Source organism: Halichoerus grypus, chromosome 6 (assembly GCF_964656455.1).
Source record: "Halichoerus grypus chromosome 6, mHalGry1.hap1.1, whole genome shotgun sequence".
NCBI lineage: Eukaryota > Metazoa > Chordata > Mammalia > Carnivora > Phocidae > Halichoerus > Halichoerus grypus.
The window spans coordinates 109,765,230-109,784,156 of NC_135717.1; the positions used below are offsets into that span (position 1 = coordinate 109,765,230).

The 18,927-nt window shown below is 36.6% G+C and overlaps 1 protein-coding gene across 10 annotated transcripts in view; it reads left to right on the forward strand.

The window, feature by feature from the left end:
* The window catches only part of PPHLN1 (periphilin 1), a 153,573-nt gene that overhangs the window by 64,069 nt on the left and 70,577 nt on the right, over nt 1–18,927 (forward strand). For 8 of the 10 annotated variants that reach the window (XM_036065612.2, XM_036065619.2, XM_036065610.2 and 5 more), the window contains one exon: nt 14,715–14,831. The exons of the other annotated variants lie outside the window; for them this stretch is intronic. In XM_036065612.2, coding sequence (XP_035921505.2) covers nt 14,715–14,831 — 117 coding nt within the window. The remainder of the gene's footprint in view (nt 1–14,714; nt 14,832–18,927) is intronic. 10 annotated transcript variants of the gene reach the window in all.

Here is an 18,927-nt window from a genome sequence, read left to right on the forward strand (position 1 = left end):
GGGCAACAGGCCCCACCCCCAGAAGATCAGCAAGAATATCCGGCTAAGACCAAGTTTACTGATCACACAGAACTGCAAAACTCCAGCGCTAGGGGAAAATAGTATATAGAATTCATGGTTTTTTTCCCATGGTTCTTTAGTCTTTCAATTATATATATTTTTTTCTCTTTCCTTTTTCAACTCATTTCCTATTTTATCAACTCTTTTTTAGAAGTCTTTTTTAATTTTCATTTTCACAGTTACATTCTATCCTTTCATTGTCTTTAATTTTATTTTTGTCTATACATAAGTTTTTCTTTCTTTACAATTTTGGGATGCAGTTTATTCTAACAAACAGACCAAATGTCTGATCATACTCTTTCCTTTTTTCTTCTTCTTTTTTTTTCTGTTAAAATCTTTAAAAATTTTCATCTTTACAGTAAAATTCTATTCTTTCAGTGTGTTTAATTTTATTTTCGTGTGTGTGTGTGTGTATATATATATATATATATATACACACATACATATATATATATGTTTTTCTTTACAATTTTGGGATGTACTTTCTTCTAACAAACAGACTAAAATACACCCAGGATATAGTGTATTGCTCTGTTCTGTTCACCTGTCTATGTCCCTTCTTCTTTTTTCTTTTTTTTTTAAAGATTTTATTTATTTGGCAGAGAGAGACACAGCGAGAGAGGGAACACAGCAGGGGGAGTGGGAGAGGGAGAAGCAGGCTTCCCGCTGAGCAGGGAGCCCAATGCGGAGCTCAAACCCAGGACCCTGGGATCATGACCTGAGCCGAAGGCAGATGCTTAACGACTGAGCCACCCAGGTGCCCCTTCTTTTTTCTTTTTTGTTTTTTGTCTTTTAATTTTCATTTGTACAGTTACATTCTATTCTTTCATTGTATTTAATTTTATTTTTATACATAGGTAAGTTTTTCTTTCTTTACAATTTTTGGATCTAGTTTTATTTATTTATTTTTTAAGGTTTAATTTATTTGAGAGAGAGAGCACAGAGGAGAGGGAGAAGCAGGCTCCGTGCTGAACAGGGAGCTCGACACAGGGCTTGATTCCAGGACTCTGGGATCATGACCTGAGCCAAAGGCAGCCGCTTAACCAACTGAGCCACCCAGGCGCCCTGAGGGATCTAATTTTCTAACAGAAATACACACAGGATCTAGTGTGTTGCTCTGTTCTGTTCACCTGTCTGATTATATTCTCTCTCTTCCCCGCCCCCCCCCCCCCCATTTTGGGTCTCTTCTGAATTGTTTAGTATGTATTTCTCTGGGGTTGTTGTTGCCATTTTAGTATTTTGTTCTCTCGTTCATATATTCTTCTCTGGCAAGAATGATGACAGAAAAACTCACTCAAAAAAGAGAACAAGAGGCAGTACTGACTGCCAGGGACCTAATCAGTATGGATATAAGTAAGATGTTAGAACTAGAGTTCAGAATAATGATTATTAAGATACTGACTGGGCTTGAGTAGAGCATAGAGAACACTAGAGAATCCCTTTCTAGAGAAATAAAAGAACTAAAATCTAATCAAGTCAAAATCAAAAAAGCTATTAATGAGATGCAATAAAAAGTGGAGGCTCTAACTACTAGGTTAAATGAGGCAGAAGAGAGAATCAGTGATATAGAAGACCAAATGATGGAGAATAAAGAAGCTGAGAAAAAGAGAGATAAACAACTACGGGATCATGAGGGGAGAATTCGAGAGATAAGTGATGCCATAAAGCAAAACAATATTAGAATAATTGGGATCCCAGAAGAAGAGGAAAGAGAGAGAGAGGAGGGTGGGGCAGAAGGTATATTGGAGCAAATTAGAGCAGAGAACCTCCGTAATATGGGGAAAGAAACAGGCATTCAAGACCAGGAGGCACAGAGAAACCCCACCCCCAAATCAATAAAAATAGGTCAACATCTTGACATATAATGGTGAAACTTGCAAATCTCAGAGACAAGGAGAAAATCCTGAAAGCAGCTCTTGGTCCATAACCTACAAGAGTAGAAACATTAGACTGGCAGCAGACCTATCCACAGAGACCTGGCAGGCCAGAAAGGACTGGCATGATGTATTCAGGGTGCTAAAGAGAAAAATACACAACCAATGTTACTTTATCCATCAAGGCTGTCATTCAGAATAGAAAGAAAGATAAAAAAACTTCCAGGACAAACAGAAACTAAAAGAATTTGTGATCGCTAAACCAGCCCTGCAAGGGCAGCCCTGCAGCCCTGCAAATATTAAAGGGGATCCTTTAAGTGGAGAGCCTAAAAGTAACATAGACCAGAAAGGAACAGAGACAATTTACAGGAACAGTGACTTTACAGGTAATACAGTGGCACTAAATTCATATCTTTAAATAGTTACTCTGAATGTAAATGGGTTAATGCCCCAATCAAAAGGCACAGGGTATCAGATTAGATAAAAAAAAGTAAGAACCATCGATAATGCTGTCTGCAAGAGACTCATTTTAGACCCAAAGACACCTCCAGATTGAAAGTGAGGGGGTGGAAAGCCATTTATCATGCTAATGGACATGAAAAGAAAGCTAGGGTAGCAATCCTTATATCAGACAAATTAGATTTTAAACCAAAGACTATAATACGAGATGAGGAAAGACACTGTATCATAATTAAAGGGTCTATCCAACAAGAAGATCTAACAATTATAAATATTTATGCCCCTAACATGGGAGCAGCCAATTATATAAACCAGTTTGTAACAAAATTAAAGAAACACATTGATAATAATACAATAATAGTAGGGGACTTCAATACCCCACTCACAGCAGTGGACAGATCATCTAAGCAGAAGTTCAACAAGGAAACAAGGGCTTTGAATGGCACACTGAACCAGATTGACTTCACAGATATATTCAGAGCATTTTGTCCTAAAGGAGCAGAATACACATTCTTCTCGAGTGCATATGGAATGTTCTCCAGAATAGTTCACATACAGGGTCACAAATCAGGTCTCAACTGGTACCAAAAGCTTGGGATCATTCCCTGCATATTTTTAGACCACAATGCTTTGAATCTTGAACTCAATCACAAGAGGAAATTTGGAAAGAACTCAAATACATGGAAGCTAAAGAGCATCCTACTAAAGAATGAATGGGTCAACCAGGAAATTAAGGAATTAAATTCATGGAAACAAATGAAAATGAAAACACAACTGTTCAAAACCTTTGGGATACAGCAAAGGTCGTCCTACGAGGGAAGTACATACCAATATAAGCCTTTCTCAGGAAACAACATAGGGCTCAAATACACAACCTAACCTTACACTTAAAGGAGCTGGAGAACAGCAAATAAAGCCTAAACCCAGTAGAAGAGAAATAATAAAGATCAGAGCAGAAATCAATGAAATAGAAACCAAGAGAACAGTAGAACAGATCAGCAAAACTAGGAGCGAGTTCTTTGAAAGAATTAATAAGGTTGATAAGCCCCTGGCCAGACATATCAAAAAGAAAAGAGAAAGGACTCAAATAAATAAATCATGAATGAAGGAGGAGAGATCACAACCAACACCAAGGAAACAAAAACAACTTTAAGAGCATATTATGAGCAAGTATATGTCAACAAATTAGGAATCTGGAAGAAATGGATGCATTCCTGGAGACATATAAACTACCAAAATTGAAACAGGAAGAAACAGAAAACAAAACCTGAAGAGACCCGTAACCAGTAAGGAAATCGAATCAGAAATCTCCCAACAAACAAGAGTCCAGGGCCAGATGGCTTCCCTGGGGGAATTCTGCCAAACATTTAAAAAAGAATTAGTATCTATTCTTCTGGAGCTGTTTCTTTTTTTTTTTTTTTTAAGATTTTATTTATTTGACAGTGAGAGATACAGCGAGAGAGGGAACACAAGCAGGGGGAGTGGGAGAGGGAGAAGCAGGCTTCCGGCTGAGCGGGGAGCCCGATGCGGGGCTCGATCCCAGGACCCCGGGATCATGACCTGAGCCGAAGGCAGACGCTTAACGACTGCGCCACCCAGGCGCCCCTCTGGAGCTGTTTCAAAAAATAGAAATGGAAGGGAAACTTCCAAACTCCTTCTGTGAGGCTGACATTACCTTGATCCCAAAACCAGACAAAGACCCCACCAAAAAGGAGAATTACAGACCAATATCCTTGATGAACATGGATGCAAAAGTTCTCACCAAGATACTAGCCAGTAGGATCCAACAGTATCTTAAAAGGTTTATTCACCACAACCAAGTGGGATTTTTTCCTGGGCTGCAAGCATGGTTCAACATCCACAAATCAATCAGTGTGATACACTACATAAAAGAAAGGATAAGAACCATATGATACCCTGAATAGATGCAGAAAAAGCATTTGAGAGAGTACAGCATCCTTTTTTTTTTTTTTTTTTTAAAGATTTTAATTTATTTGACAGAAAGAGCACAAGCAGGGGGAGAGGTAGAGGCAGAGGGAAAGGGAGAAGCAGGCTCCCCACTGAGCAGGGAGCCCGACATGGGACTTGATCCCAGGACCCCAGGACCACGACCTGAGTCAAAGGCAGACGCTCAACTGACTGAGCCACCTAGGCGCCCCAGCATCCTTACTTGATTAAAACTCTTCACAATGTAGGGATAGAAGGAACATAAATCTATCATAAAAACCATTTATGAAAAGCCCACAGCAAATATCATTCTCTGTAAAAAACTAAGAGTTTTTCCCCTAAAGTCAGGAACATGGCAGGGATGTCTACTATCACCACTGCTGCTCAACATAGTATAGAAGTCCTAGCCTCAGCAATCAGACACAAACAGAAATAAAAGGCATCCGAATTGGCAGAGAAGAAGTCAAACTCTCACTCTGCAGATGACATGACACTCTATGTGGAAAACCCAAAGACTCCACCAAAAAATTGCTAGAACTCACACAGAAATCAGCAAAGTGGCAGGATGTAAAATCAATGTACAGAAATCAGTTGTATTTCTATACACTAACAATGAGACAGAAGAAAGAGAAATTAAGGAGTCGATGCCATTTAAAATTGTGCCAAAAACCATAAGATACCTAGGAATAAGCCTAACCAAAGATGTAAAGGATCTGTACTCAGAAAACTATAGAACACTTATCACAGAAATTGAGGAAAACACAAAGAAATGGAAAAACCTTCCATGTTCATGGATTAGAAGAACAAATACTTTTAAAATGTCTATGCTAGAGCATTTTATACATTCAATGCAATCCCTATCAAAATACCATCAACTTTTTTCACAGAAATGGAACAAATAATCATAAAATTTGTATGGAACCAGAAAAGACCCCGAATATCCAAAGGAATGGTGAAACAGAAAACCAAAGCTAGTGGCATGACAATTCCAGACATTAAGCTCTATTACAAAGCTGTAATCACCAAGACAGTATGGTACTGGCACAGAAACAGACACATAGATCAATGGAATAGAATAGAGAGCCCAGAAATGGACCTTCAACTCTATGGTCAACTAATCTTTGACAAAGCAGGGAAGAATATCCAGTGGAAAAAAAGACAGTCTCTTCAACAAATGGTGTTGGGAAAATTGGACAGCCACATGCATGAAGAATGAAACTGGACCATTTTCTTATACCATACACAAAAATAGACTCAAAATGGACGAAAGACCTAAATGTGAGACAAGAATCCATCCAAATCCTAGAGAACACAGGCAGCCATCTCTGTGACCTCGGCTCCAGCAACTTCTTGCTAGATACGTCTCCAAAGGCAAGGGAAGAAAGGCAAAAATGAACTATTGGGACTTCATCAAGATAAAAAGCTTTTGCACAGCAAAGGAAACAGTTGACAAAACCGAAAGACAGCCGACAGAATGCAAGAAGATATTTGCCAATGTCTTATCAGTTAAAGGGCTAGTATCCAAATTCTATAAAGAACTTACCAAACTCAACACCCAAAGAACAAATAATCCAATCAAGAGATGGGCAGAAGACATGAACAGACATTTCTCCAGAGAAGACATCCAAATGGCCAACAGACACATGAAAAATTACTTAATATCACATGGCATCAAGGAAATACAAATCAAAACCACAATGAGATACCACCTCATTTTAGGTCAGGATGCCTAAAATTAACAAGTCAGAAAACGACAGATGTTGGTGAGGATGTGGAGAAAGGGGAACCCTCTTACACTGTTGGTGGGAATGCAAGCTGGTGCAGCCACTCTGGAAAACAGTATGGAGGTTCCTCAAAAAGTTGATAATAGAGCTACCCTGTGATCCAGCAATTGCAGTACTAGGAATTTACCCAGAAGATACAAATGTATTGATCCAAAGGGGCACCTGCACCCTGGTGTTTATAGCAGCAGTGTCCACAATAGCCAAACTATAGAAAGAGCCCCAGATGTCTATTGACAGATGAATGGATAAAGAAGATGTCATTCATATATATATACATATGTGTATATATATACACACACACACAATGAAATACTACTCAGCCATCAAAAAATTGAAATCTTGCCATTTGCAATGTCGTGGATGGAACTAGAGGGTATTATGCTAAGCAAAATAAGTCAATCAGAGAATGACAATTATCATATCTCACTGATATGTGGAATTTAAGAAATAAGGCAGAAGTTCATAGGGGAAGAGAGGAAAAAAACAACACGAAATCAGAGACGGGGGACAAACCATAGGAGACTCTTAATCATAGGAAACAAACAGAGGGTTTCTGGATTGGAGGGGTGGGTGGGAGAATGGGGTAATGGTGATGGACATTAAGGAGGGCACGTGATGTAATGAACACTGGGTATTATATAAATGAATCACTGAACTCTACATCTGAAACTAATAGTACATTATATGTTAATTGAATTTAAAGAAATAAATAATAAGTAAAAATAGTAAAAAGAAAAAAAGAAAGTACAGTTGAGTACAGTTGACCCTTGAACAACATAAGGGTTGGGAGTACTGACCTTCCATGCAGTCAAAAATTCATATATAAATTTTGACTCCCCCTAACTTAACTTCTATAGCCTACTCTCAGCTGGAAACCTGACTGATAATATACTTAATTAACACATATTTTGTATGCTATATATATATTATATGCTATATTCTTAAAGTAAGCTAGAAAAAAGAGAATGTTACAAAAATCATAAGAGAGGGCACCTGGGTGGCTCAGTTGGTTAAGCATCTGCCTTCGGCTCAGGTCATGATCCCAGGGTCCTGGGATTGAACCCCACTTCCGGCTCCCTGCTCGGTGGGGAGCCTGCTTCTCCCTCTCCCTTTGCCACTTCCCCTGTTTGTGCTCTCTCTCTTTCTCTCTCTCTCAAATAAATAAATAAATTTTTTTTTAAAAGATTTTACTTATTTGACAGAGAGAGACACCACGAGAGAGGGAACACAAGCAAGGGGGAGTGGGAGAGGGAGAGGGAGAAGCAGGCTTCCTGCTGAGCAGGGAGCCCAATGTGGAGCTCAATCCCAGGACCATGGGACCATGACCTGAGCCAAAGGCAGGTGCTTAATGACTGAGCCACCCAGGCACCCCTCAGATAAATAAAATCTTAAAAAAAAAAAAGTCATAAGAGAAATACATTTATAGTACTGAACTGTAAGAAATCCACGCATATGTGGACCCATACAGTTCAAATCTGTGTTGTTCAAGGGTCCTCTGTAGATATATAGGAAAATAAAATAACAAAAAAACCCAAAACTTGAATCTTAAGTAACCACAACTTGAAAGTATCTACCAGAAAAATGAGCAGTTTTCTCATACTACTTTTTCCACAGGTTATGCTAAAATTAGTACTTAATTGCAGTCATTGCTCATTTTGACCATAACAAGGTAGGAATGAATATTCACATGGGGAATATTTGATAGACTGTGCTTTTATTTTGGGAGGTGTGTGTATAGTCAGAGACCTAACATTTATTGTATAACTACCTGATTCTAGTTACTATATTGAGTGTTTTTCTCTCTTTTTCATACAGACATGCTATGGTGTAAGTAGGTATATATCTCCATTTTATAGAAAATGTTCAGAAGTTAAATAATTTTCTCAAATTATTTCACTGGTAAATTCCTCCAAATATTTAAGGAGTACTAAATCTTCAGTAACTCTTGCAAAAAACCGAAGAGGAGGGAATACTTCAGGCACATTTTGAGGTCAGCATTACCTTGATACTACATCCAGACAAGGTCACTACAAGGAATGAAAATTATAGGCCAGTATCTCTGATGAACATAGATGTGGGAGTCTTCAATAAAATATTACTAAACGAAATTCTACAGCACATTCAAAGGAGCATGTACCATGATCACATGGGATTCATTCCAGCGATGCAAGTACCCACAAATCAATCAATGTGATATATTGCATTAACAGAATGAAGGTTAAAAATAGGGGTGCCTGGGTGGCTCAGTCCTTAAGCGTCTGCCTTCGGCTCAGGTCATGATCCCGGGGTCCTGGGATCGAGCCCCACATCGGGCTCCCTGCTCAGTAGGAAGCCTGCTTCTCCCTCTCCCACTCCCCTGCTTGTGTTCCCTCTCTTGCTGTATCTCTCTCTGTCAAATAAATAAATAAAATCTAAAAAAAAAAAAAAAAAGGTTAAAAATATATGATCACCTCAGTAGATGCAAAAAAGCCCATTTGACAAAATTCCAAATCCATTCATGATAAAAACTCTGAACAAACTGGGTGTAGAGGGAATATACCTCAACATAATAAAGGTCTGATATGACAAGCCCAGAGCTAACATCATACTTAGTGGTGAAAAGCGGAAAGCTTTACCTCTAAGATCAGGAACAAGACAACTGGTCTACTCTTGTCCCTTCTAACCAACATAGAACGAGAAGTCCTCACCAGAACAATTAGGCAAGGAAAAGAAATAAAAAGCATCCAAATTGAAAGGGATAAGTAAGACTTTTTTTTTTTTTTTTTTAGTGGTGACATTATATTATATATTGAAAACCCTAAAGTGATCACGGAGAAGCTGTTAGAATAGATAAATTCAGTAAAGTTGTGGGATACAAAATCAATATGCAGAAGTCATGTTTCTATACAGCAATTAGAAACTATCAAAAAGTTAGTTAAGAGAACAGTTCCATTTACAACAGCATCAAAAAGAAAATACTTAAGAATAAATTTAACCAAGGAGGTGAAACACCTTTACACTGAAAATTATAAAACATTGATGAAAGAAGTTGAAGAAGACACAAATAAATGGAAAGATAATCCATGTTCATGGATTGCTACAGTTAATATTGTTGAAGTGTCCATACTATCCAAAGCAATCTACAGATTCAGTGCAATTTTTATAAAAAAAAAAAAAACAGTGGTATTTTTCACAGAACTAGAATAATCCTAAGATTTGTATGGAACCGAAGAAGATCCCAAATGGCCAAAGCAATCTTAAGAACAAAGCTGGAGGCATCACACTTCCTGATTTCAAACAAGCTGTAGTTATCAAAACAGTATGGTATTGGCATAAAAACAGACACATAGATCAATGGAACAGAGTAGAGACCTCAGAAATAAACCCATGCATATATGGTCAATTAATTTACAATGCAGGAGCCAAGAATATACAGTGGGGGAAAGGACAGTCTTCAATAAGTAGTGTTGGGAAAACTGGGTAGCGACATACAACATAATGAAACTGGACCCCTATTTTACACCATATATGAAAATCAACAAGTGGATTAAAGATTTGAAAGTAAGACCTAAAACCTTAGAAGACCTAGAAGAAAACATAGGTGGTCAGTTCTCTGACATCAGTCTTGGCAGTGAGTTTTTTGGATTCAACACCAAAAGCAAAGGCAGCAAAATAATAAAAAATAAACAAGTGGGATCACTTCAAAGTAAAAAGCTTCTGCACAGCAAAAGAAAACCATCAACAAAATGAAAAAAGTAACCTAAGGAATGGTAGAAAATATTTGCAAATCATAAATCTGATAAGGGGTTAATATCTGAAGTATAGGAAGAACTTACACAACTCAATAGCAAAAAAATCAAACAGTCCAATTAAAAATTGAGCAACGGAGCTGAATAGACATTTTTTTTTTTCAAAGAAGACATATGAATGGCCTACAGGTATACAAAAAGGTACTCAACATCACTAATTATCTGGGAAATAGAAATCAGAACTACAATGAGTTATCTCAACACCTGTTAGGATGGCTGTCATCAAAAAGGTGGGATAACAAGTGTTGTTAGTGAGGGTGTGGAGGAAAGGGAACCCTTGTGCACTGTTGGTAGGAATGTAAATTTAGTGCAGTCACTATGGAAAACAGTGTGGGGGTTCCTCAACAAAATAAAAATAGGACTGTCATGTGATCCAGAAATCCCACATCTGGATATATATCCAAAGGTAAAGAAAAGAGGATCTCAGATGCTGTTCATTGCATCATTATTTACAGTAACCAAGACCTGAAAACAACCTAAGTGTCCTTCAACAGATAAATGAATAAAGAAGATATGTTATATATACACGGAATATTTAACTATGAGAAAGGACATCCTAGCATTTGTGACAAAATGGATGGACCTCGAGGGCATTATGCTAATAAGCCAGAGAAAGACTAAGTACTCTATGATTTCACTTACATGTGGAATCTAAAGGGGCACCTGGGTGGCTCAGTCTGTTAAGCATCTGCCTTCGACTCAGGTCATGATCTTGGAGTCCCAGGATCGAGCCCCGTGTCTGGCTCTTTGCTCAGAGGGGAGCCTGCTTCCCTCTCTCTTTCTCCCTCTGCTCTTGCTCTCTCTCGTTCTCAAATACATAAAATCTTAAATTAAAAAGCTGAATTCATAGAAACAGATTAGTGGTCAGTAAGGGCTAGTGGTTGAGGGAAAAGGGAAGATGTTGGTCAGAGAGTACAAACTTCCATCTATATGATGATAAGTTCTGGGGATCTAATGTACAGCATAGTGATTATAGCTAATAATACTGTATACTTGGGGCGCCTGGGTGGCTCAGTCGTTAAGCGTCTGTCTTCGGCTCAGGTCATGATCTCAGGGTCCTGGGATCAAGCCCCGCATCGGGCTCCCTGCTCAGCGGGGAGCCTGCTTCTCCCTCTCCCACTCCCCCTGCTTTGTTCCCTCTCTCGCTGTCTCTCTGTCAAATAAATAAAATCTTAAAAAAAAAAAATACTGTATACTTAAAATTTGCTAAGAGATCTTAAATGTTCTTACCACAAAAAAGAAATGGTAATTATGTGTGATACAGGTGTTAGCTAATGCTATGGTTCTAATTATTTTGTAATTTTAAAAAGTAGATATATATCTCCATTTTATAGAAAAGTGTCAGAAGTTAAATAATTTTCTAAAGAAAGCTACTCCTCACTATATCATTCTTATTCCTACCTTCCCGCACCCCAAAACATGTTGAACAGATGATCCATGATTCTAATCCTCAATTTGCTGTTTCCATCTACTCTCAGCAGTTAGAGGTTCTCTTCCCCAACCTTACGCTGTCTTTCCGTAACTGTTGTTATTGTATTCTCTTCCTTTTTCTGTTTTTCTGTCTTTGGTATACTTGGCTTTTCAGCAAGAGTAGATGTCACCTGGCTGTCTGTGCTGGTATTCAGGGAGCAGATGCTTGACTGCCTCAAAGGGAAAAAAGAAAGAAAGATGTCTTTGTGACAACTTGTGTCCTTAGAGCTTTCGCAGAAGACTGAGGGTTCTAGAATGCTGGTTTTGAATAGGAAAGCTTGTTAGAACTTTGGTTCTGCCTTACCATGTCAAGGGTGCTTTATCCACCTGAAAGACTGGCTTGTTTTTATTGTCAGGTAGAAATGAAGGAAAAGAAATAGTAGTTGCCCATCCAACTCACTATGAATGTTTAAATCAGGATATATGAAATACTCATCTCTTCTGAACTATAATGTAAATGTAGGTTACAACGTAGGACTTTGTGGTACATGTTAAAATGTATTTAGTGGGAAGCAACCATAGTGGACTTTAACTATTTTTGACAGTTAAAGTAGATGTTTGTATTTTTGTCTTAAAATGGAATCAGACTTTCAGAGTTTTAGATCTATGATCATTTTAAATATTGGGAAAGTACAGCCTCTGTTCCTTGCCCAGGGTTACATGGTAGCTGTGGGACACTTTTACCTAGATTTCCTGATTTGGTGGAGGGCTTTTTCTTTTAAGACATTCTGGCTGCCCTCATGTAGGAATAATTTTTCAGATTTTTTTCTTACTGTTAGAAGTTAATTTCAAATGAGAGTTTTTCAGGTGTATAGATTTAATGAAAGATGGTTGGAAGGATTCAGCTGTAGAAGATTTTGCTTCCATCTTTACTGGAGAGAACTTAAGAATGTTTGTTTTATTTTTACTCTAACTTTCTCTTCAAAACAGATACCAAAAAATGGGCATAAATGTTTTTCTTTGAGGTATTCATATGTATATGGTTGTTTATTCTAACTTAGTCTTTTTTAACTTTTTTTTCCCCGAAGATTTTATTTATTTGAGAGAGAGCATGCACGAGCAGGGTGGAGGGGCAGAGGGAGAGGGAGAAGTAGGCTCCCAGCTGAGCAGGGAGCCCAATGTGAGGCTTGATCCCAAGACCCAGTGATCATGACTTGAGCCGAAGGCAAATGCTTCATAGACTGAGCCATCTAGGCATCCCTGGGTTTTTTTGTTTGTTTGTTTGTTTTTTTAACTTTTTAATCTTACTGCTAAGTAATAATAGAGGTATTACTTCTACCTTTTTAACATTATGTGTGGCTAGGGCTTTTGAGTGACACATTTAGGCTTCATTGGCTGTGGAAACACTATATACATACACTGTTACTATCTTTCAGTAACTATGATGGATGTCCAGCCAGTAGTTTGGTGAATTGACTAAGCTGTGGGAGGAGGTCAGGGCCTTTGTCATAAGTTCCAGCTTAACATTTACTAGTGACTGGGCAAATCACTAGCTTTTGGACATTCAGTGTTTTGGTTTATAAGTTGGGGTAATAAAGTCTACCCTAACCACCTTCATGGAATTCCATTTAATTAAAATACTTTTTTAGGTGTGCATATAGAAGCACTTTATAAATGGTAGTATACTCTAATGTGGAGACTTTTAAAGATTTATTTATTTTTATTTGAGAAAGAGAGAGAATAAGCCAGAGGGGCAGAGGGAGAGGAAGAGAGAATCTCAGGCAGACTCTGTGCTGAGCATGGAGCCTGATGGGGGGCTTGATCTCACAACCCTGAGATCACAACCCCAGCTGAAACCAAGAGTCAGATGCTCAACCGACTGTGCCACCCAAGTGCCCCTAATGTGGAGATTTTTAATGCCACTGTCATCCAGAGGAAGTATGTTTGGATTTAATGATGTGACTTTAGAGAAGATGTGGAGACAAAATTAGAGGTGAAAGACCTAGTTGATGAAAATGTATGCTAATAAAATAGAATGGAATCAGAACTACTATATGGGCCCAAGGAACCAAGTTTTCTAATTTTTGGCTTAGTTTTGTTTTTTGTTTTTTTTTTAAGAGAGGGGAAGGCAGAGAGAGTCTTAAGCAGGCTCCATGCCCATGCTCCATGGGGACGCCATCTCCCAACCCTGAGATCATGACCTTAACCGAAATTAAGAGTCAGACGCTTAACTGACTGAGTCACCCAGGTGCCCCTTGGCTTAGAACTTTTATACCTTATTCTGTAACGTAGGTCTGTAAACAGTATTGTCGGAATCATGTGATCCAGAAAAAAATTTTATTTTCTTCATTTTTATATTGACCTCATGAACTGATTGATCTTCTTCAAATATTTTACTATAACTGATTTATATCAGTGAATATGGAAAAGAAAGAAAAACTGAAGTACCAAGCACTGTGCTAGATACTTTCTGGTCTATTACTTCTCTTGATTCTCAAAACTACTTTATAAAACAATATTATTAACACCTGTTTTGTAAATGAGGCAACCAAGGCTTTACAGTGTCATTAATTATGCATATAAAATCATCTACCTACCAAGTGATGAACCTGGCATTCAAGCCCAGGTATGTCTGTAACTTGAAATTCCATACATTGTTTTGTATTGGATATGGTTGAAGAAGGGAAGCAGTAGAAGTATCAAAATGAAATTTAAGTGTATAAAATATTGTGTAAAGAGTAGGATTTATATAAATTATTACAAGTTATGAAAATAGCATATGACTTTTCTATTGCATTAGTTAGAAATTTACCTTGATGATATTTTGGCGTTACTTATTTCATTGAATATAATTCAAGATACAACATTGAAATCAATATGATGTCCTGTTTATTTTAAATACTATTAGTGTATTAGTTAATTGTCAGTGTCTTTTGTTCCTTAAGATGAATTTTTGAAGTTTTATATAAATGAAATTAGGAGTCAGATCTAATCTGTATGGCCAAAAGGAATTGCTACTTAAATTCTGTGTTGAATATTTTTGAAAAAGTAAATAAAGAATGTACATGTTATCTATATACATTTGGAGGCTTACATGATTTTAATGTAAGTGGGATGTACTTTTTTTTATTATTAAAGATTTTATTTATTTATTTGATAGAGTGCACAAGCAGGGGGAGTGGCAAGCAGAGGGAGAGGGAGCAGCAGGCTCCCTGAGGATCAGGAAGCCCTATGTGGGGCTCCACCCCAGGACCTTGGGATAATGACCTGAGCCAAAGGCAGACACTTAACCAACTGAGCCACCCAAGCACCCCTGGGATATACTTCTTCCTTTATTGGAAGTTTAAATGCTTTTGAGAATTGTAATAGAACTGTTCTTTTGTTTTTGTTAGGTGTTAGACAAACCCAGTAGGCTAACTGAAAAGGAACTTGCTGAGGCTGCAAGCAAGTGGGCTGCTGAGAAGCTAGAGAAGGCAGATGAGAGTAACTTACCTGAAATTGAGTATGAGGTAAGGCATAGTTTTTCCTTGATGTTTCACATGAAGAGTTTTGTCTGGATCTTAAATTATGGGTGGGAAGTGTTTGATTTGTTCTAGTACTTTAAAATATATATGGGGAAAATAGCCTCATGGATTATAAACATTTACCACACAGAGTAATAGTATGAATATGAATGATTCTGAGTTCAATAATTGAACTATACCTGAATTTCTCCAGTAGTATAGAAGTGAGAGAATAGAATAAATAGGGAGGATAAGGAAAATGCATTATTTATCCTTTTATGGGCTTTGCTGTTAAAAGTATCTCTAGAAATCATGGTAAGCCACTGGTCATAAACCAGTGAATTCAGAATAAGAATCTACTTAGACCTTGGATCTTGGGCTATATTTATATCACATGTTATATTCTATGGAAATTATCTCATAAATATCCCAAGAAATGAAATGACACATTGTTTGAGTTACCTGTGATCTTTGATGAGTCTTGAGTACCAAAAGATGAGAGCATTTTTGGGTCCATAAAATACTGTTTATGAATTTTTGCATTAAAACATTTGAAAATGAACTCAAACTTTTCTGTATAACTCATAACATCTCTAATAGGGAAATATAGATGTTTCATTGGCAAAATTAAGCTTTTAGACTCAGGAATTGGTGCTAAAGGAATTATTTTGGTATGATAACACAGAGAATATAAAAATCTCTGTACCATGAGAGATTATGTAGATTTGAAGATTTCTGGCTTTTCAATACATTTTAAGATACCTTTTATAGAAGGCCCTTTGATAAAATGGATCAAGCATTAGAATTTGATCTAAAATATATATACCTACATAAATCTTTACCTACAAAAATCTTTTCCAAGATAACTAATGTACACTGCTCATAGAAAGTACAAGCCACTATAAACCCTATCAGTACATATACAAATAAAGCCCCTCTTTTTAAAAATGCTTATCTGTCATTTAGATATCAATTGTTCTTAAATAGGTCAAGGTTTCCTTGTTATTGTACCTATAATAGTAGGTATTTATACATATTCTTGAATGAATATATCAACATCATCTAGCTGTCCCTTTTTGGCACCTTTCCATCACTATTTAAAAGCATGAACAATAAAGTAATTTATAGGGCCATTTTGTTTATTTTCTTAATAATTAGCATAGTGGTTTTTATATTAATAATAGGTTTATATACTTCAAAATTGCTATTTTGGAGAACTGATCATTTTTCTCAGAGTACTTAAAAACTTCCAAAAATACCACTTTCTTGTTTGCTTAATACTCTTCAGTTAGCAAGGCTTTATTAAGATATATTCATCTTTCCCCCATCACTTTTTATACCTCTTAATTAAAAAAAAAAACAGTCCTCACTGTCGACCTTCCCCAGATTTTAAATATTTTACTTACTGCTTGAGTGGATCTTGAGTCTTAATAGTCAGTGACATTGGGTCTAGAAAGACTTTCTTTTTAACCTCCTTATTTTTTTTCTCTTAAAAATGCACAGGATTTGCTAGATTTTGAATTAATAAATAGCACTAACAACCCCATATAAGTGGGGTGATAGGTCAGGCACGATCTTTTGTTGAACCAAAGGCAAGGTGAGTGAGGGTAGGATTGAGATCTCTTTGATATGTTTGTTATATGGTATACATCATTAATGTTGAGCAACAACATCAATTTCATAGCACTGTCTAAAATGTTTTTCAAGTTAGATCGATACTTTCTTACACTGGAAGTAAAGCATTGGGGAAATTTTTATGATACTCTTGTTCTTTTATTTAAAAACCTAATCCCACCGCAGTTTATTAACGTTTTGCTCAGATAGTAACATTTGTTCTCAGGCAATTGTTAAATAGTTACTCATTTTAGTGATCTATGCTTTTTGGGAAATAGAATTTTGACTTTGATTCTGTAAACTCGTATCTGATTTAACAGAATAAGCTGGGAGGAGAAAAGGACTTTGATGCTAGGAAAGAGACTGGCATAATACTGTGTGTGTGTGTTTAAATGTACTTGTGGCAGTATTTTTATTTTATTTTAGTTTTTTTTTTTTTTTTAAGATTTTTTAAAAGTAATCTCTACACCCAACATGGGGCCCGAATTTAGCAACCCTGAGATTAAGAGCTGCATGCTCTACCAACTGAGCCAGCCATGTATGTACCCCTTTATGTTAGTTACTTAATGGTCCATGTACTTCAGAAACATTGTGTAGATTCATTTTTATGACTAGAGAGAGATTAAATATTTAGTTTTCCTGTTTATCTTCTCTTGCTGCTGTGAATATAATTTTAAGCAATTCAATTGGGAGACCATGTCATTTACAGAAAGTTCGGTGAAATTGAAGATACATTCAGTGACGTACTTAAATATCCAGGAATGTTGTAATTCAGTCTACTGTTCAGTTTTATATTTGGGCTCTAATAGAGAATTTCTCAAAGTATTTGATGGAATACTAATTCTAGAGAGTCTTAACGATCTGAGGGGAAAAAAAAATTCTATTAGCCAGTATGTTTGGGAAATGCTAGATTTAAAAGAGGTAGGTTATTTTGATATTGCAGCACTTTTCAGAGATTTTAATATGTTAATATGCTCATCAGTGGTCTCTGAAGGAAGATAAATAATAAAATTTGCATAATTTAGCAGACTTGACTATGAAATTTTTCACAGTGCATATTTTAGGAGTAGTATTTTAAGTTACATATTTTCAGAAAATAGTACCATTCTGGCTTTCTCATAATATATTTAAATTCACTGAATACTCATTCTGCATCTTCTTGTGTCAAATACTGCATTAGAGACACCATCCTAGCTGTCTGGGAGCTTGCAGTCAAATTTTGTAGAGACGTAATTTACCATCCTCAAACAAATGGCCATGTAGCTTTTGGTTATCAGAGTGAAAAGCAGATTACTTGGAGGCAGTACCTGTCCCAGTAGAACAGGTTGCTTCTTCCTATAGAAGAAAATTTTGACATTTTTCTTAAGTGTGAATGTATGATTTATGTTGTTTCCACATATGAAGTGTCATTTTCTACTTCAGTATCTCTGCTTACTCTTCTCCAGTGTAGAATACCCATCTTTTGTGGCCTTCTAATTCATATTCATTCAGTGGAATCTAGTGTTTGAGATAAAACTCAAGATCTTTCTTGATTCTGCTTTCTTCCCCTTTCTATTTTAAAATTTTATGCTGCTTTGTCACTGATGAACTTATTATTGCCTTTATTAAAATACTGTTTTTACTTGTCTAGTTATATGTACACTGAATGCATCTGAAGCACTTGTCTTGTTTTCCCTCTACAGTACCTTGAATGGTATGTATCTAATTAGCTTAACCTAATTTAATTGTTAATAAGCCCTTTCAGTATCAGCTCAAGTTATTTTTCTCTTCTTGCTATTTGTTTTCCAAAAATGCATTATCTGCTCTGATGTGCTTTCTGTCCTCATATATTTATATTTTTGTGTGTCACCCTGGAATTATGATGAAACCTGATGAAACCTGAAATTCCTATTTTTAACGTGCTTTAAACTTTAACAGTTCTTTTTTTTTTTTTTTTTTTTTTGCACTAACATAACTCAAATGGAATCTTGTGGCAGATTTTGATCTTGGGATTTAGTCAGAACTGGTAGTATAAGTTATCCAACTTCCTTAACGTCATTCAAAACTAATTGTTGTTTGCCTGGTGTTAGAAACCTGATATTGATACCGGGGTTTCTATCTTAAATATCTTTAACAAAATTTACCATCTTAACCATTTTTAAGTATATAGTTCAGTGGTATTAAATACATTAGCATTATTATACAGCCATCCCCCACCATTCATCCTCATAACTCTCTTCACTTTGTAAAACTGAAACTATACCCATTAAATGATAACTCCCCAAAGCAATTTATCAGTAGATCTTCCCAGCCCCTGGTAACCACCATTATGTTTTCTGTCATTAAGATTTTGACTATTCTAAGTATCTCATGTAAGCGGAATTGTACAGTATTTATCTTTTGTGATTGGCTCCTTCATTTAGTATAACGTCCTCAAGGGTCATCCATGTTGTAGCATATTACAGAATTCCTTTCTTACTAAAGCTGAGTACCACATTTTGCTTATCCA